The sequence below is a fragment of the Nilaparvata lugens genome, chromosome 6 (genome assembly GCF_014356525.2).
Source record: "Nilaparvata lugens isolate BPH chromosome 6, ASM1435652v1, whole genome shotgun sequence".
NCBI lineage: Eukaryota > Metazoa > Arthropoda > Insecta > Hemiptera > Delphacidae > Nilaparvata > Nilaparvata lugens.
The window spans coordinates 35,919,965-35,947,193 of record NC_052509.1 but is presented as its reverse complement, the minus strand read 5'-3'; the positions used below and the strand labels follow the sequence as shown (position 1 = coordinate 35,947,193).

The following is a 27,229-nucleotide window of genomic DNA, read 5'->3' as shown; positions in this document are numbered from 1 at the left end:
GAGTCCAAAAACATGATTTTTTGGTGTTGGTCTGTGTGTGTGTGTGTGTGTGTGTGTGTGTGTGTGTGTGTGTGTGTGTGTGTGTGTGTGTGTGTGTGTGTGTGTGTGAACACGATAACTCCATTCCTAATTAACCGATTGACTTGAAATTTTAAACTTAAGGTCCTTATACGATGAGGATCCGACAATAAGAAATTCAATAAAATTCAATTCAAGATGGCGGATAATTACTAAAAAACCATGTTTTTCACGTTTTTCTCGAAAACGGCTCTAACGATTCTCTTCAAATTTATACCCTGGATTTATAAGCCCTATCAACTGACATGAGTCTCATTTCTGGGAAAATTTGAGGAGCTCTGTAATACTCTTGAGAAAAATGGCGGATAATAACTAAGAAACCATGTTTTTTATGATTTTCTCAAAAATGACCGATTTTTTTCAAATTCATACCCTGTATAGTTCATTTATCAGCTCTAACAACTGGCATGAGTCTTTTTCCTGAGAAACTAATGGGGGTTCCACCCCATCCTTGAGAAATGAACTGTGTAACCTCTTTCTCGTGCATGAGGTAGGTAGGTGAGCAGTTTATGAAAAAAAAAACACATAGTCGAGATATTTCAACAGTAGAACAGCTGTTTTGACGACTTTTAAAAAAATCATCGAATTCCACAATTTACATAAAGGAAAAAGTACTCTGATCGTAGTTTCAAATATTTTGCCGCCAATCGTCATTATGTTATTCCCCTAAATTATTCTTGTTTAAGAATGAGGTTTATAGTTCAATGAGCAAGGAAAGTTGTATGAGTGTACCACACAAGATTTTTTTAAATCGATAAATAAATTAATCAATTCACACTGATCTTGATAAAATAATACAAAGTTCTATGAATGAATAATTTTTTTCTTATCATTCAATAACTATCTTATCCATGTTCTATTATAAATTCATTCACAGAATTTCTCATGAAAATATAAAAATACGTTAAGTCAACATGAATCTAAAAAGAATGTCAATGCTCGAATTATCCATAATGTATTTTAAACTGCGGAGAAATATTCTTTCTAATTGGTAATAATTAATTAGCCATTTATCTCTTGATTCTCAACTGTCCTAATTATTATTCTTCGGAGCAAGTCTGATGTCTGAACAGATATGAACATTTGGATTCTGTTAGATAGTTTCTAATACCATCGCATTGTAAGCAAGAAATTTAGATGACTCGTTCATGTCTTATAATTCAATTTGAATTTATCAATCGGCTTTATATTATTTTGTACTAATTGCTCTCAAACAGTTTTTTCCTATCCATATGTTTTGATTCAGTAGCGGTAGCTTGTCGGACGATTATGGGTCAAGTGTTGTGAGAAGTGAACATGTTCTAGAATGAGTGTTCCTGATGCACTTGTTACATTATTGGAATATAATATTACAGTCTACTATAAATTCTTCAGGTGAGCCTAACCCTTTTTTGGATAATAACAAGAGCACCAGAGACTTTAAATGTCAAAAGATTTGAGTTTCAAGCTATTAAACATTTATTCATGAATGAATTAAATTTATGTTATAAAAAAGAATAATAGAAAATGAAATAATAGAAGATTAAAAAAGTATATATTTTTTCAAATAGAAAACATGAGGAAAACTTACATCAGAAATCAACGTAACATATTGAATTAAAAAGATAAGAGACAATTTTTCATGTGTTAATTGAATGGAACCATAATGACATGCTTTTTAAAAGGCTTTATTCGGAAAACAAATCGGCATGGAGACTGCCCAAAATACAGTAATGAGACAATGAATCTTATTTAATAGACCTTATATACAGTACTATTCCAAGTGTTGTACTAAATAAGTACAATGGATATAACTTCTAACTCCCCAAGTTTGGAACTGTCCTCATACAGAGACCAAAAACTGATAAGACCCTAAAATTATACAAGAACAAATAGTCAAACTAAGATTTTACAGACACTGGTTAAAAAACATAATAACATATCGATTAAGTTACACAATACATATACTAATATATAATTAAGAGCCAGAACAATTTTTTCAAGCAGGAGTTCCGGTCGGGAGGTACGGTGCACCTAAGTTACAAGCTACCTATTTGTTTCTTATCAGGAATATTCCGATTACAGAATTCCGATGATATTTTTCATTTGTGATGATAACCAGCAATAGCCTACTTAAATGTTCTCATTTTCAATTTACTGTACTTCACTGCACCGAGTAGTCTGAACATTATTTTTTATAGATATACAATTCCAAATTGATCAGGTGATATAATATGGAGGTAAGGTCATAGAAAATCATAAAAATATTCTTCATAAGGTGATCAAAATGCTATAAACAGTGAATATTTTTCAGGTATAATATCATTTAATATGATGAATTTTGGAGAGAAATTTTCAACGAATCAATTTTTATTATCAGTAACACACTTTTCCTTGCTATGTTGAGAGGTTGCAATATGGAATAAATCTTATCTTTTTTCAGAACGGTGACGATAAGAGTTTGATTTACAACAGGGAAGCCCTGTATATGTATATGTTGAAGCTGGTACGATAATTTAATTAAGAGGTTTGTCGATCTCTCAGCTCAACTCAACTTTGCACACAAACTTTTATCAACAGCCAGTGAAAGCACTGTGTGAAAATGCCCGTCTCAGAAAAAATTGGAAGAAGGAATTGCATTCCAATCCTGCATTGTCGAGGCACCTACTATGAAGTTGGATTTGATGTGGTATGTATAGCCTACGGTACAAACAGAATATTTCGTTTTTTCTCAGTTTAGTCAGCAATATATTTATAAATCTCTCATTAATAGGTATCTTACTATCTTTTCACTATTCTAATTCATTTTCTCTGCTATTCAATATACTAATTTGCTAAATTCCTTGCTTTATCTATTGAATTTTACTAATAATTCCATTCTACATGTAACATTGTAATAATTAGGCTCATGAAAAATTGTCAATTTGCTTCGGTTTGATAGCTTTTTCAAATATTTATTGTATAAAACTAGTTTAGGCCTATTATTATATATATTTTTTCAAGTTAAATCTATTATTTATGAGGACGACTAATAGGCTCTGTCTAGTCTTCTTTAGTAGGGTAGCCTAATAGTCCATTCAATGAAAGAAAGGTTATAGAGGGAAAAGTTAGGAAGACAATTTTTCACCCCGCAGTTCTGTTCAGGGTAGTAAGGAGGTGAACTTATCAAAAGTCCCCACCTCTACCTCCTGTGCTAAGAAGGTGGGGGTGGTTCAAAGGTACCATTTTTTTGTTAGTTGCATTATATATATCGGAAACTATGCTTCTTACAAGCTATACTATTTCATACATAATTGAAACTCACATAATCTACTACAATAATATTCATCTCAAAACTTTTTCTGTATCCTCTATAGTTTTCGAGATAGGCCTATCCGATCTTGAATGTGTGACATTTTTGAAAAAACCTGTTTTCTTCCAATGTTTTACTATTTTTACTCTCATATCTATTTTTAACTTTTTTAAATCGATAGGAAAATCTATGCTGATTATAAGCTTATAGAGCATTGAACTCTCTTCAATTTGATGTATATTTTCACAATTTTAAAAATTCCATTTTCAACAATGGAAGAAATCTATGCTGATTATAAGCTTATGGAGCATTAAACTCTCTTCAATTTGATGCATAATTTCACAATTCTACGCATTTCCCTATGACTGTTGCAACAGCTCTAGTGTTGAGAGAGAAATCTTCAGTTTTGCAACAATAGACCAATTGACAAAGGGATTCCTTGTCTAAGAACTATAAAGGCGTTTCCGCGTATAAATTATCATAAACCCCTTCAGGCTATATATTTCTAATATATAGTAGCTTACTTCTATTAGAGTAAAAATTGCATATGTGGAAACTAAAATAATATTTTCAATAATTTATTTATAATCATTATTGATCTAATATAGTTATATGGAATTGTTATTTCTTGAACCTTCTCACTATGAGGAATCTATATTTTATAGTAGGCCTAATATAGATATAGCCTAATATGTAATATACGGTATTCAATTGGACAGGGTCGTACGTTCAGCGGCCTCATCAAGTCCTACTTGGAGGCATCCAATCAGCTGAATAAGGTCTACCTACCACTATACGAAACACAAGAGGGGCGATCTGTCTATGAGTCGACCTTGGCATCAGTCAAGGAGAACTTTCCTCAATATGTGAGAGAGATCGAAGGAACAGCCGATGGAGCTAAAGTTCCATTTCATAAGGTAAAATATGTCACTTGAGTTGACAGTTATTCTTTGTTCAATTTTTTCAAATTGATAAATCAGATTTGACTCATTTACACCCACTACTGTGAGCCTAAGGAATAATAAGTGACCGCTCTCTTTTCCACATACTGCCTAAAATCCAGCTCTACCCTGGATGATTCATTCTCACTAAGAAAAACCGGGACTGGAGTTGGAAAAAGTCCATGATAGAAGTATCTTGAGTGCCGTTTCCTCATACATTTTTTATGTTAATTTTTGCCTATTCTATTTTAAAACTTATTAAGATGCAAATAAGAGAATTTGTTATAATTCTGCAAAAAAATCATTTCAGGCGTGAATCTTGTTCAACTCATCACTTACAAAGTATAAGGGAATGAGTAAACTAGAATATTGTAGAAATTGAATGAAGAATATCATCGAAGTGGAGCATTGTGCTTTGTTGAATTGTGAATAATGCAAAATGTTACGGAAAAATAGACTACAGTTGTGGAAATTAATCCGAAAGTTTGAAAATAACAAATAGATTCTTCCACTGATGGTGGGAGAGTTTACATGAAACAGGAGAATATAATACAATAACTTTTTTATTACCATATTTTGAAAATGAATTATAAATAGTATATAAAATATGAGTTTGAAAATATCTCACCATAGATAGGAGTACTGGGGTCAACAATGTGAGCTGGGAAGCTTCGCCGCCAATACATTATTAAGCATATTAGAATATTGTATCAAAAGTAATTAGTGGACATTTTCTCTGATAAGCTATTTCTCATATGGTGAGGTGAATCAATGTTTTTGAGGAGTAGTTTATCAATGGTTGCGCTGAAAAGATATCGCTCTAGATGAGCTGATGAGAATCATGCGCCTGCTACTCCCATTGGAAGCGTAACCATATTGAGCCAACTCCTCTGAACTGAAAAACCGCTTGCCGGTGGTTTGGAACCAACCTGAAACCAGCCTGTAGGTTCACTCATCTCTCATTATCATCCGCCTCATTACCCATGCACAAGCTGGAGCTCATGAGGGCAGCACCCTCTGCAGAAAAAAAAAATACCATATAGAATAACAATACATTTTTAGTAGGTAGCATAATTATGAGCACCGTACATTAAAAACAGCACTGTAGACTGCCTCTATATAAATTAGTGTTATCAAAGAAATTGCGAATATTGCATCGCAATCATTGTAAAAGAATTATATTATTATGTTATATATGAATCATTATAAGATTCTATGTTTTAGAATACAGTCTAAAACAGAAAACAGTCTAGGCGTAAGTCTAAGAGTATTTTTTGCATGTCTCATGCAGTACCTACAATAATTAATAACTGTTCAAAACTATTTCCAGTTATTCCTGCTACACATGGATGAAATCCTACCCAATGTTTTGCAGAAGAAAGTTTCAGAGAACACAAATGGCTGCTCTACAATGTGCTGCAATCAACCAGGACAGGTAACCAACATTGTTTCACAAAAGTCATGGAAATTATCACATAACTTAGCCTTTTAGAACAATTATAGGTCTATACTCTATAGTAAACCAACTGGGATTCATCTCTTATCTATTCATTAATCAACCGGGAAAATACGCAGTAAAACATATATTTTTACGCTCAATATAATATTAATGAAAATATCCCCATATTTTATATTATTCCACTTGAATAGGAGTCGAAGTTTTTTTGATGAATATTATCATTGACTTATTTTAACTAGCTACTGTCAATAAACTATATTAGTCCGGGTGCAAATGTCATTCTGTGGTTATTTTTGGGTAACAGCCGTGGAAGATGTCTCAATTTCTAGCATAATAAGGATCTTGATGATTATAAGTCGAAATCACAGGCAGACACATCGAAAAACAAGATGCTGGCTGCCAAAATGTTTAGTGTTTTTCTATAGTTACTAGCAGGGCACCCGTGCTTCGCTACGGGAATTAAAAGATAAGATTATTTTTTTGAAATATTTATAATCTAAATTGTACCAAAATCTTTATAATAGTTTTTTAGATCTATCAAACAAACAAAAATTGCTTGCTGAATATAACTGGAATAATAAATAAACATAGTCTCGTCAATGTCATAGAATTTTGTATCCGGAAAGGTGTTCTCCCTCCATGAAATTGTTAATATATCATATATACAGTATATGATGTTCGCATCTCAAGCAGTTTTATTGGATTGAAAACGGGAAGAAGTACATGCTGTAGTAGCCGAACTACACTCAGCTACCTGTAATACGGTTACCTATAGCTACCTCTAATACAGAGGTATAAAGGTAGGCGCACGCAGATCGTCATCGGACGGACAGCACGCATTGGACGGATCGGAGGATTAGATTCAATGCATTGTTTTCAAATATGAGCACTCCAATTGAAAACAATGCATTGAATCTAATCCTCCGATCCGTCCAATGCGTGCTGTTCGTCCGATGACGATCTGTGTGCGCCTACCTTTAGAGGTGGCTATGCTATAGGTCTGTTCCAAGTTTCATTCAAATACATTTTTATAATACTTAGTTAGGTACCCAAAAATCGTTGTCAGTAAGTGCGATGATTAGTTGCGTTGCTATCACCTCACTTTGAACAACACATTCAACACTGTTGAAAAATATACATTCAACTGCATATTTTAAAAAGCAATCAAGTTAGCGATGCCTTATGGTGTCACCCAGTTACTCTCTTTATGTACTCATCTTGACATCAGAGAATATGTTTCTTGAATCATGCAATGTTTTCGAATTGAATTGCCAAAAATTGTATAATCACAGCTATTAACCCTTTGCGCTCTCCAGGCCAGTGTTACTGGACATAGCCGATTCACTTGTAAGATCGAATTTGTTTGGTGTCTGCACTTCCACTCAGCTCTCCTGTCTAGTTCTGCTGGACAAGGCTGTATCCATCTCCCATTCATCATAAGATCCACCAATGATGCCTCTACAGCTCGGATTTGATTTTGCAAACAAGTCTTATCATAGCTGAAAAGACAGTATTTGATTTTTGAAGTTTTTAGAGGCCTCATTCCATGTCCTAATATTTTTCCCAATAACAGTCAAGTCATATGTTTTCTTTCTTCTTGTGTTTTTTAATAATTCCAAAATTAATACATTATTATCCTCAGAGTTACTGTCACTGTCTTCAGTAGTATACTCTTCATCACTATCACTGTCTGATAATTCAAACTCTGATTTTTTTTCTTGCAAGACACTCCTTATTTCTTGAGGATTTGATTCTTGGTCAGCCATAACGAAAATTAAAGTTAAAAAATAAAAAAACAAACCATCCCTCCAATTCATCCAGCTTCTAGGTTAGCAATATCTATTACTAGATGGTGAGGAATCAACGCATTATACCCACAATGCTTACTTATAATAGTTTCATATCTCACCGACAGACTGTAGCTCTTTACAGACAGAGACGATAGAGAATATAATACATAGCAAAATATACAACTACCTACGTAGTTGTCCAGCACTACTGGACATAAGAGTTGAGGTGTCGATTGTAATGCAGTAAATTACGAGTGGATTGGGAAAATGGTGCTGTCCAGTGTGACTGGACAGGAGAGCTGTTGAATCACATTCATGTTAAAATTAAGGAGCGCAAAGGGTTAAGTTTCTCTCTTCCTCTCTCTTTCGTTTTTAAAAACGATGGGAATTTGTGTTTCAAACCGCTGCTACTTAGATTATCAATTTTTCCTCTCAGATTTTTGTACCACAAACCTACTATTTGCTAGGAGCATACTAGTAGTTCTGTGAACAGTAGACCTCGCGCAGTTATAAACCGCAGCCTCCTCTTATACTGTCCATCAGAGTAGATCCTGTCTGTATGTCGTGTCGGCGAGATATCGGTGTGAAAACGGCTAATGGCTGCGTTCCACCAAGGGTTGGTGTATCAAAAATGCTAACATCAAAAGCTAATCTCCTTCAAGACATACTGGCAACAGGACAGCCCAAGTTCAAAGCAGAGAAAGTTTGAGAGACAATACTATGTTATTTTAGTTATTAATTGCATGCAATCAATAGTTCATTTATTTATTTATTAATTCACAATGGAGACAACAGGTTTCCCCAAATATGTCTCCTTAACAATAAAAATTGTACAGATACAAATGAAAAAAAAATGATAAAAATAATACGAACTTATGCAATAATAAATAATACAAACAACAAAAATACCACCTAATTCAAAAATGAAAAATACAAAGATTTCAAATATTTATGGAAAAAGTAAAAATAAAACAAATTGAGAATTCAAAATTCCAAAACTTTTAAAAATAATTAAAGAATATAATAACAAATAATGAACAAAAATGTTATCAATAGAATAAATAACATTTATAACTGAACGACGTCCCGAACCATATGCACATCCACACTGATACAACAACTATTTATTTGATCAGATCATGCTTACACAATATTTAATATTATCATAATATAACGCTTTCCGGAATTTAGCGCGAGAAAACCAGAAGAAAACCATCTAGGCGCCCAGACAAGCTGTTATAAGTTCTTTGCATCCTATTAATTTAAAGCTGCGTACACATATACGCACTTCCAACGCGCACCGAGCACGCTCCGCCTTTGTACCGCCCTCGTTCCTCCATCGTACCACAGTCACTCCGCCCGCGCACCCATCATGAACGTTATGGAAGATTTTAGATCTTCTCGCGTTCCCCGGTCGAACCACTGTTGCTCCCCGGTCGATCATCAATCGCTCTGCTGAAGTGACGTTCGGTTGCGGAGCAGAGCGAAAGTCTGTAAGCACCTTTATAGTGCATAAACATTGTATTCAATGAGGCATGCAATTTATAGTCTACCAAGTATTAGTCAATTTATAGTTTTTACCAAGTTACATTAAAGGTGCGTACAGACTTTCGCTCTGCTCCGCAACCGAACGTCACTCCAGCAGAGCGATTGATGATCGACCGGCGAGCAACAGTGGTTCGACCGGGGAATGGGAGAAGATCTAACATCTTCCGTAACGTTCATGATGGGTGCGTGGGTGGAGCGACTGTGGTTCGATGGTGGTACGAGGGCAGTACGAGGGCTGTACGAGGGAGGAGCGTGCTCGGTGCGGGTTGGAAGCGCGAATATGTGTACGCAGCTTAAGATATTGAATTGCATGCATCATGGCATGCGATTTATAATCCACTCGACAGCTGATTTATGATGAATAATTCTATAGTCTGATCTTCACTCTCATATAGGCGTATTAAGGAGGCTTCTTTTTCCTTTTATATCATCCTTGAAATGAAAAATTTCCAAAAACCTTGTATATACGTCGACGCGCAATTTAAAAAGGAACATACCTGTCAAATTTCATGAAAATCTATTACTCCGCGTTTCGCCATAAATGCGCAACATAAACTTATAAACATTAAGAGAAATTCCAAACCGTCGACTTGAATCTTAGACCTCACTTCGCTCGGTCAATTATGATCTGCCCTCTATCGGCAATAGATAAAGAAATTAGACCACAACTTGGCATGAAAATTTTATTGAGTCAAATTATATGAATAATTAATTGATGTGTTGGAAGTGCTCTGTAGAATTTAGTATACTGATTGCAGCGAATTTTGTGGAATATTGGGCGGGGCTTAAGAGTCGACCTCGTCTTTATTCATTGGCAATTAATATTTCCTGTTGACAGTTATCAAATTAGTAGTGGTCATTTTATTTTTGCTTTTGTTTGATGCAATTGAAAATTAAATTCCAAATACAGTTTATTTGTAATTTGTTGACTGGTATCCATGGATCTCTTGCTTATTCTGGAATTTTTGGCATATCCTATCGCTTACTTTTTGTTTCACTTATCCAAAAATGTAAAAGCAGCCAATCCACTGATTCTTTCAACCATGGAAGTCCATTCATGCATAAGAGTCTATTCATAATAGTTAGTATAACATTTATTGTAGCTGATTTCTCATGTCCCGAACTTTAGTATCATAAAAATTAGAGTGAGATCATTTTAATGTGAATTTCCATAAATCTGAATAGAGTTTACTCAATCACTTCGATTATTGACTACCATTATAATTATGATTTCTTTCTTTATTATACTTCGCTAGAAATCAAAAGCTTAGGGATGAAAATTTGGATGTAAATTAACATGTAACTCAATGTAATTTCTATCTAAATTGCCAACTTTATTATTTATTTGTGATTTATCAATATCAATAGATTTGTCTTGTGTCATGTAATGACATCATGAAAGGAAATAGGAGCAGCTGATGGAATATTATGTTTTTTTTTCGATTTAGTTTTTAGCTGATTTTGAAACATGAAAATATTAGGCCCAGTTGCACAAAAACCTGTTAATTTTCAATCATGATTGAATTTCATGAGAACTAATCAGAGCAGGGTTTTTTTTATAGAAGGCTTCGATTGGCTCTTATGGTATTTAGTCCAGATTTGGAATTAACAGACAGTGCAACTGGCTCTCTCAAGGCAAACATAGAGCAACAGAGGAACCAATGCAACAGAGAAAAAGTTAGTTGAACATTACATTCAACTACCATATGTTTGAAGAGATCGATTTTAAATTTCTTTTGCTATCATCTGGTCACTTTCTATACCTATTTTTCCTGATGTTTCATGAATACTGCAATGTTCTAAAATGAGGTCGCCAAATTTGGTAACTCAACTACAGCTATTATAATCTTAATCACTTGCTCACACTCTCTTTTTCACATTTTCAACAGAATTTTTTTTTGATCAGGTGCTACTTGAGGGACCAATAATCCTTTCTTAAGGAACTTCAGCAAATTTTCCCAGGGTTGAGACCTGTTCCAAAATATTTTTTTCATACCTCTGGATGTTTTACACTGTTTGATAGTGAAGTTCATATTAATAATTATGTTGTTGTAACCGTAACGTGAGAAAAAATGCTTTATTGGAAGATTGAGAGCTATATCATACAGAACAGTTTGTTGACGTAAGTAGCTATCGTAATTCAAACTCTCCCGCCAGCACTTGGAAACAGTTCAAAACTACGTTGCTATGATACGATAAACCCGCTAAAATACAAAAGTCCGCACAGCTGATTGCATTCACTAGCGATACAAAATTAATTAGAAACCGTTCTTATAGTATCTTATCACTTGAAACGGTATAAGAAGATAAGAAGTTCCGCTCCGATCACTGGACTATATTAACAGTACATATATATTTTCATTCAAATAGCTTCTTAGTGTTTACTGTTTACTGTGAATAAACATGATTTGACTTGGTACTCCCGAATGAATTCAACAACTAGCCGATTCTTAGGTTAAGTACGCAGTCAGAAACACAATATTAGAGCTACCAGAGTTTAAATACAATTCACAAAGGATTCACTACATACAACAGCACACCATCACTATTTGGTCTATATCATAACAGTTGAAACTTTTATATTACTCACTTAATTCATTAAATTAACTTCAAATGTAGAGCAACATGCAGAGTAAACTTCCTATTCCTGCGTCTGCGCAGTAGTCTACGCATTTCTCAAAAACGGCTCCAACGATTTTGATCAAATTCATACCTATAATAGTCTTGATAATCTCTATCAATTGTAAAAATTTCAGGAGCTTTGCCCCATCTATGCAAAGTTTGATTTCAGATTCCCAATTATCAGTCTTCAGATACAATTTAAACAAAAAATTTCAAGTGAAAAGGATTAAACATGAAAATCTCTAGAATTAATCTTTAGTAACATTTTCACCTAAAAATGGAAATAAGCTCGAAATTCGAGAAAATGTGATTATTCAATTGCAAATAGGGATGTCAATCCCGGGACTGATTTCCAACCCCGGTATTTCAGAGAAACGAAAAAACTTGCGACCCAGAAAGGATATCGGTTTGTTTGGATAAGAGATGGTAAGATTCTTGTAAGAAAGGAGGAAGGTGAGAAGCCTATACAAGTGAAAAATGAGATGGACCTCAAGAAAATCTAGGTTTAAAACAAAAACGTGTTTTTTCTATTCAGCTAATATTTCTATTTAATTTTCAATGGAAATTTGCGATTTAGTAGAGGATCTTGATCTTATAGACAGATGTGAAACAATTAATTTAAAAAATTTAAACGAGATAGCAACGTTTTTTCATTCAATATCGTTAAAAGTTTTTCATTTGAACATAAGAAGTATTAATAAGAACTTCGATGAATTGTGTTTATTTTTATCTAGTGTTGATGCGCAATATGATTTAATAGTTCTCACTGAGACGTGGCTATCACAAGATTCTGGTTTCGAGTTGAACAATTGTAAAATAAGATTGTGAAACCAACAAAATTTAATAAATCTGATGGAATAGTAATTTATGTTAAACATGGAATAAAATTAGATATTCTGGATATAAATATTGGTAATACTAATTCTTTAAATTTTAAAATAACATATGGAGACGTAGAGTTTTGCTGTACAGCATTGTATAGATCACCTAATGATACCGACGCTTTGGCTTTTTTAGATGATTTGGAGATATTCCTTAGTCAAACAACTTGTTATGAAAACAAAATCTTGATTGGAGATACAAATATTGATATTTTGGGTAATGATCTAACCCAAATAGGTCATAAATACTTGAATATGCTCTTGGAATATGGTTATACTAATTATTTACACGGTTGCACTAGACATTCATTATATCGTGAATCATGTATTGATCATCTGTTTCTCAAATCTAAGATATGTACATTGAACCCAGCTATATACAATTGCTCTATAACAGATCATGAAGCTATTATGGGGCGAATTCAGTTTATAAAAAATAGTAGTTTAGAGCCTAATAAGAAGCCTGTACAGTATGATGCATTATTTTTTGACGACCACCTGTTTAAAATTAAAATTAAAGAAGTGTCATGGGATGGAGTCTATTATGAAAAGGATGCTAAAGTAGCTTTTAGCAGATTCTATGATAAAATAGTACATGTTTTTAATTCGTGTTCATCTTCGAAGCAGAAAAGTAGTAATAGAAAGAAACGATTGAAACCTTGGATAACTAAAGGGTTATTGAAATGTATCAGGAAAAGGAATAATATGTCACTTAAAATAAGGGAGCAGCCGTTCAACATGTTTAATGTTCGTTATTATAAGAAATACAACACTATTTTGAAGGCACTGATACGTTCTGCAAAGGAGATTTTCTTTAGAAATGAGTTTGTAAATTGCGGTAAGGACTTTCACATGGTGACTCCTATCCAGGAACCTCGTTTTGTCACGTCTTTTCCCCTCGAGGCAAGCAGAGGCAAGATCTAACAACTATGCCGCCGTTTCCACAAAGTATGACTCATCACTTTTTTCTCAAAGTCTAACTTCCTTAAAAATATAGATAGAAGATTTCTGATTTCGGATTTGGATTCAGCGACCCCAAATTCTTTAAAGCGTAAGTCCCGTTTTCGAAAATATCCGAAAACAAGGAAGTTATGGCTGTTTTTAATAAAGCTTTCTATTATCATATAATTATACGGTAAAAACGAACAGGTACTGTACTATACAGTACGTAAGTACTCTAGCTATTATAATACAACTTACACTGTATTCGTGTAGGAAATTTGGTAGGCTATTTATCTTGATTTCTGGAAATACCCCAAAATAAGGGAGTAAGATAACTTTGAAAAACCAAAGTTTTCCTGCCGATTGAAGAAACATTGAAAATTAGTCTACAAGACATATTATGTCTTAGAATAAAAACGTGTAACAAATATCAGATCACTATTCAAGCTATCAAGCTTTTCATAAATTTCATAAGTTTGTGTCGACGGTATATGACATAAAAGGCAAATGCTCGCGCTTGGTCCATAGTTCTACGACTGAGGAATGAGGATTTAGGTCAGCAACTAAAATCGACAAGCCATGATTGTCAATCTTACTCATGATACAAAGCTTTGTACTATGATACATGGTTTTCATTCCGTATCATTCTTTAATAAAAATAAAACAAGATTCCGGTTTCAAAAGCATCAAAGTCGCCAGGCTGGTCTGAGCTATTCATGACTTTTTTTCAGTATGCATTATCAACTCAGCAGTTCTAATACACAGACATCACTACTTGGAATGCCATGACATTTTCTATTCTTTCAATTCCTATTATTACCATAGATCGATTCAGATCAGCACAATGTTTATACTGTATGTTCATAATAGATTTTTCTGATTGTAAAAAGAAATAGTCAATAATTGCTGAGAATTTAAAGTGATATTCAACGATTTGAACCTGATAAATTGGATTGTTGAATGACAATTGAAATTCAGTGAATTTTACTGTACAACATTCCTTTTCCTCCTATTTTATTGGGTGATGAGTGGAGATGATTTATGATTTCATATTTGGATTCATCTTTTCATAGTTCAATATTTTTTTGGAAAACTAGAACTTTTAAAAATTAAAAATGTTTATGTATAAACTTCTCAGGTGTTCAAAAACTTCTTAAAACCTTTGCCTGTCCCTTTGTGAGGCAGGAGTATTATTATCTTAGTATGTACTATTATAATCATATGATAATGGAAAGCTATATTAAAAACAGCTATAACTCCCTTGTTTTCGGGTATTTTTGAAAATGGGACTTACGCTTTAAAGAATTTGGGGTCGCTGAATCCAAATCCGAAATCAGAAATCTTCTGTCTATATTTTTAAGGAAGTTAGACTTTGAGAAAAAGTGATGAGTCATAGGTTTGAGCAAGCGTCGGCATAGTTGTTAGATCTGTCGGCTTATTCGTAAGATCCCCATGTGAAAGTACAGGAGAGCTGCAAAATATGAAATATGATCTTCTGTAATATGATATTCCAGGAGCGAGGTCTCTGCCGTGTGAAACTGGCCTGAAGAGTACAGTATACAATCAATATTATGTATTTATGCAACTGTAGGCTGTGCCAGTAGAATAAATTTATTAGTCAAACACTTAGAACAATAAATTAGTTATAAAAACTTATATTCATCACCGTAAATGAATTCAATATAATTGTTTTTGGAAACATATGATTCACAATTTCAGGTTTACAATCCCGAAAATCCCGGGATTGACGCTGAAAAATCCCGGGATTGTTAGGTATCAAAAATGGACCGGGATCCCGGGATTGACATCCCTAATTGCAAACTGTTGATTCTAATAAATCATTCACTATGATGAGATAGCAGACCTCGTGTGTCTCTAGCGTTATTGTCCTGTCACCAGCTGGCTCAGATCTTAGAATAGTAGACTTGAGATGTGCGTGAACACTAGCCTCAGGTGATCAATTTTCATAACGGCAAGGAAAGTTGTGTGAGTGCGCTACACCAGATTTTCTATAATCACGATCCTTATTATACTAGACCTAGAATAAAGACATTGAGAATCTACCACGGCTGTTAGACTACCCAAAAATGACCAAGGAGTGTCTTTTTCATGACATTTGCACCCGGACTTTATCATGAGAATTTAAAATCAAGATATAGGCTAGCCCTATAAAACGTACAAGGTATGGTACGGTATTTTTTTCTCATATTGTAGCAATTATGTTGTATTTATACCTGCTGGTGAAGTTTTTTCTATTATAACTTAATGTTTATCATTTTATTCATTAATTATTTGTAACATCATTATATTTTCTTTTCAAAGACCCACACGCGGATCATCTCGGGGTTTCATATTTGTTTTTATTTTACTTGTATTGTATCATTGAATATGTAAAGTGTGCTTTTTTTCCAATAAATTTGAATTTGAATTTAGATTCCCATAATAGTATCATAGATTAAGTTTCCTGTTCACAGTTTACTATTATTTGTGAACTTCTTCACAAAAACTCGCCTAAGGTACCTATTTGCATAGAAATACTCAACAGTTTAGCCTTACCGCTCAAAATATCCTGTACTCTAACCCACTCAATTTTTTCAATCTCATTATGTAGGTAGCCTGTACTCTCTAACTGTAGCCTACTATAATACCAGGCGCACACCAACGCGTAAGTTTTGTTGCGGTGTGAATTCAATTCGCAGAACTTTCCGTGCGGAAATTTAATACCATTGCGGTGTACACATAGTGCTGGCGCAAACCAATGCGTTGCAAAATATTCAAAATAATCTGCCAGGATTCTGCGAATAATTCGCAGCTTTTGCTACATGCAGCATTTGCAGCGCTTTTTCGTGTTGCGAATTTTGTGGCGAGTTCTAGAACTATACACTAGTTTCGTCTGCCTGGTAAACAACTGGTAAGTCAACTCGAATATTCCCGCGCTCCACATTGCGATTATTTCGCTTCCCAGTGTGCGTGCCCCAATATTTCGCAACGAAAACTTCGTTTGGAAACCGCAGTCTGAATTCTTGAAAATCCCGCAACAAATTTGTATGGATAGGTGTGCGCATACCTAATAATCCTTCATGCAGACAAAATTAATTAGCCTCTTGGATATAGCGATATAGATAAGATTTTCCTCCACCTTCTCTCTAAAGTGCTTACTTTATTCCCTGGAACATAATACTATAAGTGTCACTTTTTCGCTCTCGGGACAAAAAAACGGAAAAACTCCCCAGGGCGTAAAAGTAACTCCATTTAAATAACATGGAAAGCATCTCTATTCAAAAACTCACTTTTGAAATAGGTTAGAAGGTCTAAGCTCAGATGAGGAAACATAATAGAGGTGTCTGTCAACTGAATTCAATACCTCAACCAGAAATTTTATCAACTCATGAAATATATGTTTGTATAATATTACATACTTAATATTAGTAGATGATAGAATGTATACATATTTTTAAATATATTATACTATTCAAAATACCAGCAAACAAATATTTTTCATCTTCAATTCAAATCTGAAATGCGTGAACTGGAATCAGCCATTTTTGATTGTCGGCCAGCTGATAATTCTAACAACTTTTGCCAATAGATAGCGCAATCGGCAGTGCCAGACGACCGGTTTTTAGTTTTTACATTTCAGGTAATGTTGTATTGTTGTAAAATAAAACATTGTCACCAATGAGCAATAATGTGAGTTATTGAAATTATTTGATTTGCAGTTTCTGTAAATTAATGTAGGTGAAGGAAAAATGTTGTGTACATCACGAGTGAAAAATGTTTTTTTCTACCTCAGGAAAATTGTTGGTCTCTTCTTCACCTTAGGCTTCAAACAGTACTTTTACTCTAGATGTTCAAATAACTATTATTCACCTGTTCATTTTCTTATTCGATCAAACTTTGTTTTTCAATCTCAGACAAAAAATGTGGAATTTATTAATCTTTAATTTCACTTATAAGAAGACAGCTATAATTAGATTGAATTCAACTTGAAAATCGTCAAATTATTTCTTAGAAAAATATTGAGTGTAGAATGATGATTTTATCATTTAGGAACTCCTGGGACACACAGAGGATGCACTGTCAGAAGTTTTGAATCACATCTACTTTGTATCGGCCCATATAAAAGAAGACAAGCCACAAGGTCGTTGGAAGGTCACCGAAGAAAAGTTCACATCCCTGTGTTACGCTGGTTGTCTACCAGGGTTCACCATGTCCTACAACCATCATGGACTAGTGTTCTCAGTCAACATTATCAGTGCCAGGACTTTGGTTGCTGGCAAAACACGTGAGATTTATCTTTAATCTGTTTAAAATAGTGAAGAATACAATGAAAATATGAAAAGAAAAAAGCAACAGTCATTCTACAAATATACCAGTATATTATTCCCCAGATGTTTTTAAATAAATAATTCATAAGGTAAAATCGAAATTTGTAGTATGGTATATGATATTTTTTTTTAAATCCACACCACATAATATTTCAACTTCAGAAAAAGCAAACGAAAAATCTAAATGTATGTTTTGACAGTATCTGGCAAAATTGATATAGGCATAGAGAGCTTGAATTGAATTTCAACTTGACTGAAACAATGTTACATTGAAATGATAAGGACGCATTTTACCAGTGGTAATTTCCAAAACTGAATAAATCAAAAAAGTATAAGATTCAAAGGCTATTCTATTCATGCTGCTATAGGAATAAATATGATATTTTTTATTGAGTTACTGATAATGAGCAAACTAATTTATGTATTTATTTATCTGCCTCTCCCTGTAGTGAACAATACAATGATTATCGACTTTGTTCTATTGCATATTGTTTTATTTAACATTAATTTTTCAGCGAGGAGTATCCTGACCAGAGCACTGTTGGGTGCTGAAAATATGCTGCAAGCACAGCAGATTCTGCGCGATACAGGCTGCGGAGCGGGAGACGCTTTCAGCATCAACATGACTTTCTTGAAACAAGATGGCGACAGACTTTTCCACAACGCTGAAGTTGCGCCAGCCGTCAACTCAAATGAGTCACCATTGAGTATTCTCACTGCATCACCAGGGGAATTCATATTCCACTGTAACAGGTACGGTACCCAAATTTCAAAATTCTAAATATAAATTATTATTATCACTGGTTTAAATAATATTACAGCCAAAGCCCCCTCAAATCATTGGAGATAACTGTGGACTCAGGCTCGAATCCAGAGCCTGAGCCCCCTACTTTTCCAAGTCTTGTTTGAAAAAAGTGTTGAGGGTGCAGAAATAAGTATCATGACCTTGGCATTTGAATGAACAAATTCAAAAATATATTTAGAATAAAAAAATGAAGCTCTCAATGCTGTTTTTGATTTAAAACTTCAACAACGTAAAATTAATAATTAATTTCAAAATATTTCATCTTAATATTGAAAATGTATTATAAAATTACTGAAAAATATAATTTATTGCTTAATAGAATATGAATGATAATTTTAACTAGAATTGACAGTTAGTATTTCATCAATAGACCTGTATCAGCTACCGGTACCGGCATTGACAAGACAGAGAATCGGCAACGTTGTTTTCCTATCTTTTCCACTGCCATTATAACGTGGTCCTCACTATACTACTTGTGATACGATATTTCTCTGTTGCTGACATTGTAAAGATGTAAATGTGTAAGTGGTTTGTATTTCCTCTCAAGTTTTGATAATGAATCATCTATAGGGGCTTGCTGGTTTGTGATTTTGTATTCAAATATGTGCAATATTTTTCAAGTTTTTAATTTATTGTGATAAATTCTGTGATTCAATCTATTACGTCAACCTTAAAAATTTTTAAATCATTATTTCTGGACCGAAAATCATGTGACGAAGAAGTATGTGATTTCATAACCTAATAGTTTGGACTACCTACATTAAGATTTTATTAAAATATTTTGAGAGAAATAGTACAGACTCAGCCTAGTTTTTCCTCCATGTCATAATTACATTATGTTTATAGTATGTTTTGTACAATAAATGAATGAATAAATAAATAGGCCTACGTATAAAATTCTCAACTCAATGACTGACTGACTCACTCACTCACTCACTGATCACGATTTCTGAAAAACCACTGAAGGATTGCAAAAAAACTTGAAATAAAGCCTCCTTATAGGTCCTAGATGCTCACTAAGAAATCTTTTGGATCAAAGAATATTTTAACTTTGACTGTGGCTTTCAAGCCACATCTTTAGCATGTAGCCTATCTTCCTTTCTCCAATCTCTCAATCATAATGTAATGTCCATACCATATAATATGTTAATAAAACTATGATGTAGAGAAAGACCCTTCTCGGAACAGTTGCTACGTTTGAAATTGGCAACTAAATGACAGTCAATTTTTTCAGGTTGACATCAGTAAGCTATCTAATCTGAGTGAGTGGATTAACCATTTTCCCAATCAACTATAAACTTTACTTTATTTACAAAATAATAAAATACATTATAATACTGTAAAAATATTATTTTCAAATGTAAAATTAGAACTTCAACTGCAATCCAAAATATCTTTCAGGTTATGTTGGAGCTTACAACTATTTTATTTTTTCAAGGTTTTTAAGACTGAAGATTCCTGAAGTTGGAGGGATGATAGTGTCGAGCAGTGACGCGAGAGAGAGAGCGATGCAGTGCATTTGCAATAAAGGTCCGAGTAACCTCAACGATGTGGTCAAGGTGCTTGGAGACCAGTCAGCCACTGAGGAGTTCACAATCTTCAGAGAGAGTGGCGACGACGACTTTGTCAAAACTGTAGCCGTCGGTAAGACCACTACTCCAATCAGTTTTATAAGTTATCCTCAAGTGTATGTTTCACAAAAGAGAACAATAATATATCGTATGGTTTCTCACTCTGCGAGATTAAAATCACTGAATATTTTATTATCAAGATACATAATGTGGCAAAGAACGTCATTTACAATAAGTTAGCCTTAACAAAGAACAATTTACTTATCACGCGACAGTAAGAGTAATAAAACTACCGTACACATTGTCCCACGAAGAGGTTTACACGTTTAATTTTATATAACGTGCCCATTCATGCACCGAACGTTTTCAAATTTTACACAGTTTACAAAGTAGGTTCTAAAAATATTCTGGGAAAATTTCAGCTCCCTAATTTTTGTAGGAACAAAATGGTGGCATATTGAAAATTTTATGAAATTCGCTTCCTGGAAAAACTACTCCAGCCATTTCGTCTGGGTACTGAAATTTTCCTAGAATATTTTTATAATTTTAGAACCCACATTGTAAACTGTGTAAAATTTAAAAAAGTTCGATGCATGAATGGGCATGTAGGCCTAATATAAACTTAAACGTATAAACCTCTTCCTGGGACACCGTGTATAATAGCAAACACTAAGACGTCTAACACCATTGAAAACATTGGACTTATACGAAAAAACTCTCCCACAAAATACAGGCTCCTTTCCGGTGGTGAAACCTCAAAAAAGAGTCTTGAATTGTCTCTGGTGAAATAATTATGGATATCTCTATTTAATCTAAAACTACTCAGGTGCTTTTTAACATATAAACAACACGAAAACACATAAAATGAAGGCAAAGTCAATACCCTACGGTTATTTACGGAATAGTGCTTTTCATAAAGCTAGGGGTGGTTCATTAATGATTATTCTTACAGCCCTCTTTTGCAGTCAGAAAAGTGTGATTATCGTAGGACAGTTTCTCCACAATTGTGTGCCATAAGCTAAATGCCTAAAGACATGAGCGTAATACAGCCTGCGAGGTACAAATAAACCTTTCCTCAGCTTCGCATGACTACTTTTCCACTTGAGAATTTACTTTTTCTATACACAAATTGCAGTCTGTTGATCACGTATGAACAAATGATTTTCACTGCCAAATTTTCAAGGCCATAGTAAGATAGTTTGTCCGCTAAAATACTATATTCTACTCACTCAAATGCTTTGGATTGGTCATAGGCTCTTAGGTTATTGGAACGTCTATTTTGCTCCAACTTTCAATAGCATCCTGAACAAGCTTCAAAACAGTGTCAAAAGTAATTAAATCCTTACGAAAATGAATTCTTGAAATCCTAAGGAGTTAATCAAAAGCTTTTATCATGAAGAATTAAGATTATTATGTTGAGTTGCACTAACTGTGATCAAAAGTTTCAAAATCAGCCATTGAGCATTGTTAAAACAATATTGTAGGATTGGAGCAATGTGTGTTAATCCCAAATTAAAATCGACATCGCTTGGATCAACTCATCAGTATTATATAATTTTATTTTTTAATAAAACTGGTTCCTGTATTATATCTGATGAATAATCTACAACTTTTTGGAATCTATACAAAGCTTTCTACTGTCAACAACTTCTTCCTTGGTACAATAGCCCATGACTTATGATTTTTACTGATGACAAAATGTACTGTGATCCCTATGAGAAGATATATTGTGGAACACGAAGTAGGCCATTTTGAATAATAATTGAGCCTTGATGCTTGAATAATATTTTTTTAACTTTTGACAATATTCATGTTTCATAAAATCACATTATATAATTAAGAAATTTTGAATTACGGAATATGAATATCTCTTGAATTGTATACGAGTAAGTGATTTTTTCATTTGAGTCTTAGCTTGAATAAAAATGTCCTGTGGTGTACTCTACAATAATTATTTTTTTCTCCAGGTATCTTCGATTGTGTGGCCAGAACATGGAGTATATATGCAGATAATCCAAAGACCAGTGATCCCATTGTTCAACTTCACATACAAATTAAAAAGTAAACGGTTCAATAAACAAAATTTTATTTCATCGTGAAAAGTTGGATCCACCTCCTAATAACATCTCACATGTTTTTATGTGCATAGAATGTATAATAATTTTAAAATAATATAATAATATAACTCAAGCGCAGGCCTCTAAGGGAATATTATACTAGCCTATTTGTTGTTCATATACGATATGACAATAATTTACAGTTATTCATCTGTTACATTAACAAATCTCGGACTCAATCAAAATACAGTTGAAATTTCTATTCACATAGAGCATAATATAACAGCCTTGTTCTACTCGGTTAACCTTGTCAGCATTTTATTTCGGCAATGTAGATTACGGTAGACTATGTTTTTAATTTTTATTTTTGTAGCTTTATAATTTTTATTCCAATAATTGAATGAAATATAGATTTTAAATCAGACAAGTAATATGCTATTTATTGAATATAACTATTCTTTGTTATTAAGTACCATAATAATTATATTTTTCCATTGAATGGGATATATTCTCATTATATAAAGATTATATGTAAAAAGGTCCTGATTTGGTAATTGTTGAAAAAAGTAATTGGTGTTTTATACAGTGTGCAATCAATTGGATAGTTGATGTGATATTAGATAGTAGGTCTTTATTGAAGACTTTAGTTTTAAAAAACTTATTCCAAACTAGCAAATATAAAACTTTTAACAATCATCACAGCTTATACAATCTAGGCTAGGCATGTATTATTGTTCCACCTGTTGAATGTACTTATGGAAAATAAAGTGTTCCAAAGATTACAGATTAATGGTATTCATGCAAGAACCTTTAGTCAACAAAGTATTGCATTATATTACAATCATAATAGATTTATAATTTTATCCAAATAAACACTGGAATAGGGAGAAATAATCTGAATTTAGATGTGGAGTATGGCCTGTTTTCAACTTACTCCCAGTAAGTAGGGAATAGCCGATATTCAGACAAATATTTGAATTTTGCATAGTCATTATTATGTACTAGCCGGCAGGCTCGGCAGAAACCTGGACTCCCGTGTGAATCATCCAGAGATGAGAACAGCAGACTCGCTTCGCTCGCCTGCATTCTTCATTTAAGCGCTAGCTTCCTCCCGTCAAATACAAATGTTTAGATTCAATTCAATCACTAGTTGACTGAGATCACGCAGGAAAACTCTGGGAAACGCCGATTCTGTTGTTATTGATGGCAAAATTTTCAAACTTTTTCTTTAAAAAAATTTCAAAATTTAAATAAGACTTGAACTGAGCCTCTGTACCGAATATTAAGGTTTCCTATCCATCATTTCCAGGAAAAGTTGATATCAACTGGAAATCTATATGAGATAGAGCGCTCTACCTGATCTCAAATTATAGAGCACAAAAATAGACCCAGAGGGATTTTGAATTATACATTAAAATGGAAACAATCAGAAGATTATTGTTGATCAAAAGCTAACTTAAAATTCGTCAACATTTTTTTTTTCTTCAAATTTCACTCATTTTTGAAAAATCATAATCAAGTACTTATTAGAGATTGATTGATTGATTGATTGATTGAGTACTTTATTTATGTAGATTACAATATATACTGGCTTATACACTTATATACAATAGCTTACAATACAGCAAAGTTATAGATGAATTTACATAATATAGACTAAGAAAATAACTATTGAACTGTATATGATATGAAAAAGCAATTTGTAATATAATAACTATAGATAATAATCATATTGTTATGCATCTACATAAATTGGCGGAGCTTTGGACATATCAATGTCCATTCTTTGGGAAGAATATTAAAAATATCCTCCCCACTAACTCTCTACCAAAACGTTAATTTCGTTATTTAAACTAAGGATTTATTTATTAATGGAAATATTGTAAAAGTTTTAATCAATATGAATATTGAAGAGAAAAAAACAAAAATTGATAAAGTAAAATAATTATATAGGTAGATAAGATCAAATAATTGATTAATAAAATGAAGTAGGCTGAAAGTAGATCAGGGTTATCAAATTTCAGTAATATACAGCAGTATGCAGTGGATAATTGAAATAACATGAGTTTATATAATATATATATATATATATATATACAATTCGTTCTATAACATGGTTTAAAGGTTTATATTGGTGGAATGGGTGAGGGATGGTTGTCATGTGATCGTTCTAGGGCCGGACAGTTTCAGTCATTTGTTCCAAAATATGTTTTTTTAAAGTCAGGTTGAAGCTCGCTCGGCTCTCGATAGACCTGATAGAAACAGGAAGTGTATTCCATGCACGACAGGCACTGACTAAGAAGGATTTTGTGAAAATAGTAGTTCGATGATTGGGTATCCTTAAAGTACTTTCTCCGGTTCTAGTATGTGAAGCATCTATCCTCCTACCTTCAGAGACAAATTTGAAATCATCTTTAAAATAGTTCGGATTACCGTATTTCAAGATATCTCTAACAAGCTTGACTATTCGAAAAAGCCTCTGATCGGGAAGCTTCAATGTTGAACTAGCAATGTGGGCTGGGGTGATATGATCATGGCGTTGGAGAGAGTAGACGAAACGTAGACAATAATTTTGGCAACGCTGTAGTTTATCATTCAGAGTGACTTGCATATCGTTAAGAACAGAATTACAATACATTAAATGTGGGAAGATGAGAGATTGAACCAATAATAATTTAATGTTTCTAGGGAGGATATCGTGCATTTTCTTCAATGCATGCATGGCTGAGAATACCTTTTTACAAGTTTTGTTCACTTGTTCTGACCAGTCAAGAGTATTATTCATAATAATGCCTAAATTTTTAACTGAGCTACAGTAAGGAATGTCATTACCGTCTACACTAATTTTGTGAATCGATTCAAGGTCAATATTGTTTATAAGACGAGAATATCCAATTATAATGGGTTGTGTTTTGATGGGATTAAGCTTAAGGCCATTTTTCTTTGTCCATTCCACTATCGAATTGATATCCTGATTCATTATTCCAACTGTTTCATTAATTTTTGTTATGGGACAGCTTAAATAGATTTGAAGGTCGTCTGCATAAGTATGGAAACTGGAGAATTTGATAATGGAAGAAAGGTCATTAGCATACAAAGTGAAGAGGAGAGGGCCTAAAATTGAACCTTGTGGTACTCCATGCATAACGTTTTTCCAAGTTGACTTTTTGTCACCGACAGATACACATTGTTTCCTACCTAATAGATAGGATTTAAACCAAACTAACGAGTTGTGACTGAAACCAAGAATAGCCAACTTATTCAGAAGGACTGTATGATCAACAGTATCGAATGCTTTAGAAAAATCAAATAGGGTGAGGATGGTGCATTTTCTTTGGTCCATAGCTAACCTTATATCATCAGTGACACGAAGCAGAGCTGTCTCAGTTGAATGGAATTTTCTAAAGCCTGATTGAAAGTTATGAAGCTTACTATTGTTGTCTAGAAATTTTACAACTTGAGCATGAATGAGTCTTTCTAGCACTTTGGACAATGCAGGTAAAATACTGATTGGTCTAAAATCCTCAACTTTATTGGGTGATGGAACTTTATTTAGAGGGCGAACCAGAGCAAACTTCCAGTTTTCAGGGAAAATGCCTTCTTCAAGTGACTTGTTGAAAATGTATGTAATGGTTGGTAAAACAGCAAATAACATCTTCTTGATAAATTTAATAGGAATTTTGTCTACACCCGTAGCATTACTATGAATACGTTGAATTGCTCTGAAAGTGTCTTCTTCTGAGATTGGATGGAAATGAAATTGATCAGTGATTGGTAAATCTAAGTTTGTAACCTGCTCTTCAAGATCATCTATATGATTAGCAATGACAACTTCGTCGCGTTGGTTAGAGTGTGAAACGAAATGGTCATTTATATTATTCAATGGTAAGTCAATTTGTGGATTCGATTTCTGTTTGCCAAGCCCGAATTCTTTTATTCCCTGCCAAAGTGATTTAGAGTCTTGTCTATTGTTTGTCATAAACGAATTCAAGTACCTAATCTTTGAGTTCCGTAATTCCTGTTTAACCCTATTTCTAAGGCTCCTATACTCTATCAAACTGTCCAAGTCAAATGTCTTTTTAAATTTTCTATGTGCTTTGTCTCTACGTCCCATCATCTTAAGTATGTCTTCAGTCATCCACGGTACTCGTCGTTTTCTATTAATCCTCCTTGTCACATAAGGTGCATGTTTGTCATACAAAGTCAAAGTCCAATTCTCGAAAGTCTTGACCATGTCATCAACTGAGGGTAATGCTTCAATTTGATGCCATGGAGTCTGAGCCACATCAGTCAGGAAGGCGGCTTCATCAAAGTTTTTGAAGTCTCTATAAGTGATAATTTTCTGTTCTGGCTTGGGTATCTTATGGGAAAGTACACAGTAGATCAAATCATGTCTAGAAATAGCTGGGACTGAGATTTGGCCTGCTTGAACAACCTCATTGGGATCACTAACAATGAGAAGGTCAATGAGTGTGTCTGATTCATTAGTATGATGAGTTGGATCGAGGGGTAAAATAGTCATGTTTAGGCATTGGAAAATTGTAGTCAGTTGAAAGTAGTCAAAGTTACGATTCGTCATGTTCAAGTCGGTGTTCATATCCCCCATAACTAGTATACGGTTATAACAAGGCATAAGAGAAAGCAAGGCATTTTCGAAATCTGTGAAATGACCTATTTTTGGTGGGCGATAACAGATACCAACGAGTAATTTATCATTACTAGATAAGGATAATTCAAGTAGCATAAACTCTGGTCTGGAACAATACTCTTGTTTAGATGTGATTAAAACTTTTGTTTTGATACCATCTTTCACATAAATTGCTACACCCCCACAAGCTTTATTTAATCTATCATTCCGGAAAAGATTATATCCAGGCAATGCAACAAAATTTGATGAAATACTAGGCTTCAAAAATGATTCGGAAATTCCGATTAT

General features: G+C 33.7%; 1 protein-coding gene across 7 annotated transcripts in view; it reads left to right on the top strand.

Moving 5' to 3' along the window:
* The window catches only part of LOC111057583, a 75,384-nt gene extending 52,307 nt beyond the window's left edge, over positions 1-23,077 (top strand). For 3 of the 7 annotated variants that reach the window (XM_022345019.2, XM_039430711.1, XM_039430707.1), the window contains exons 2-8: positions 2,501-2,746; positions 4,069-4,266; positions 5,621-5,725; positions 17,583-17,817; positions 18,376-18,613; positions 20,104-20,309; positions 22,204-23,077. In XM_022345019.2, the coding sequence (XP_022200711.2) occupies positions 2,660-2,746; positions 4,069-4,266; positions 5,621-5,725; positions 17,583-17,817; positions 18,376-18,613; positions 20,104-20,309; positions 22,204-22,301 (1,167 nt within the window). In that variant the 5' untranslated portion in view covers positions 2,501-2,659 and the 3' untranslated portion in view covers positions 22,302-23,077. Of the gene's footprint in view, positions 1-1,324; positions 1,453-2,207; positions 2,298-2,500; positions 2,747-4,068; positions 4,267-5,620; positions 5,726-17,582; positions 17,818-18,375; positions 18,614-20,103; positions 20,310-22,203 lie in introns of those variants that run through there. The other 4 variants (XM_039430709.1, XM_039430708.1, XM_039430710.1 and 1 more) reach the window with 3 other exon arrangements.
* The last annotated feature ends 4,152 nt before the right edge of the window (positions 23,078-27,229 follow it).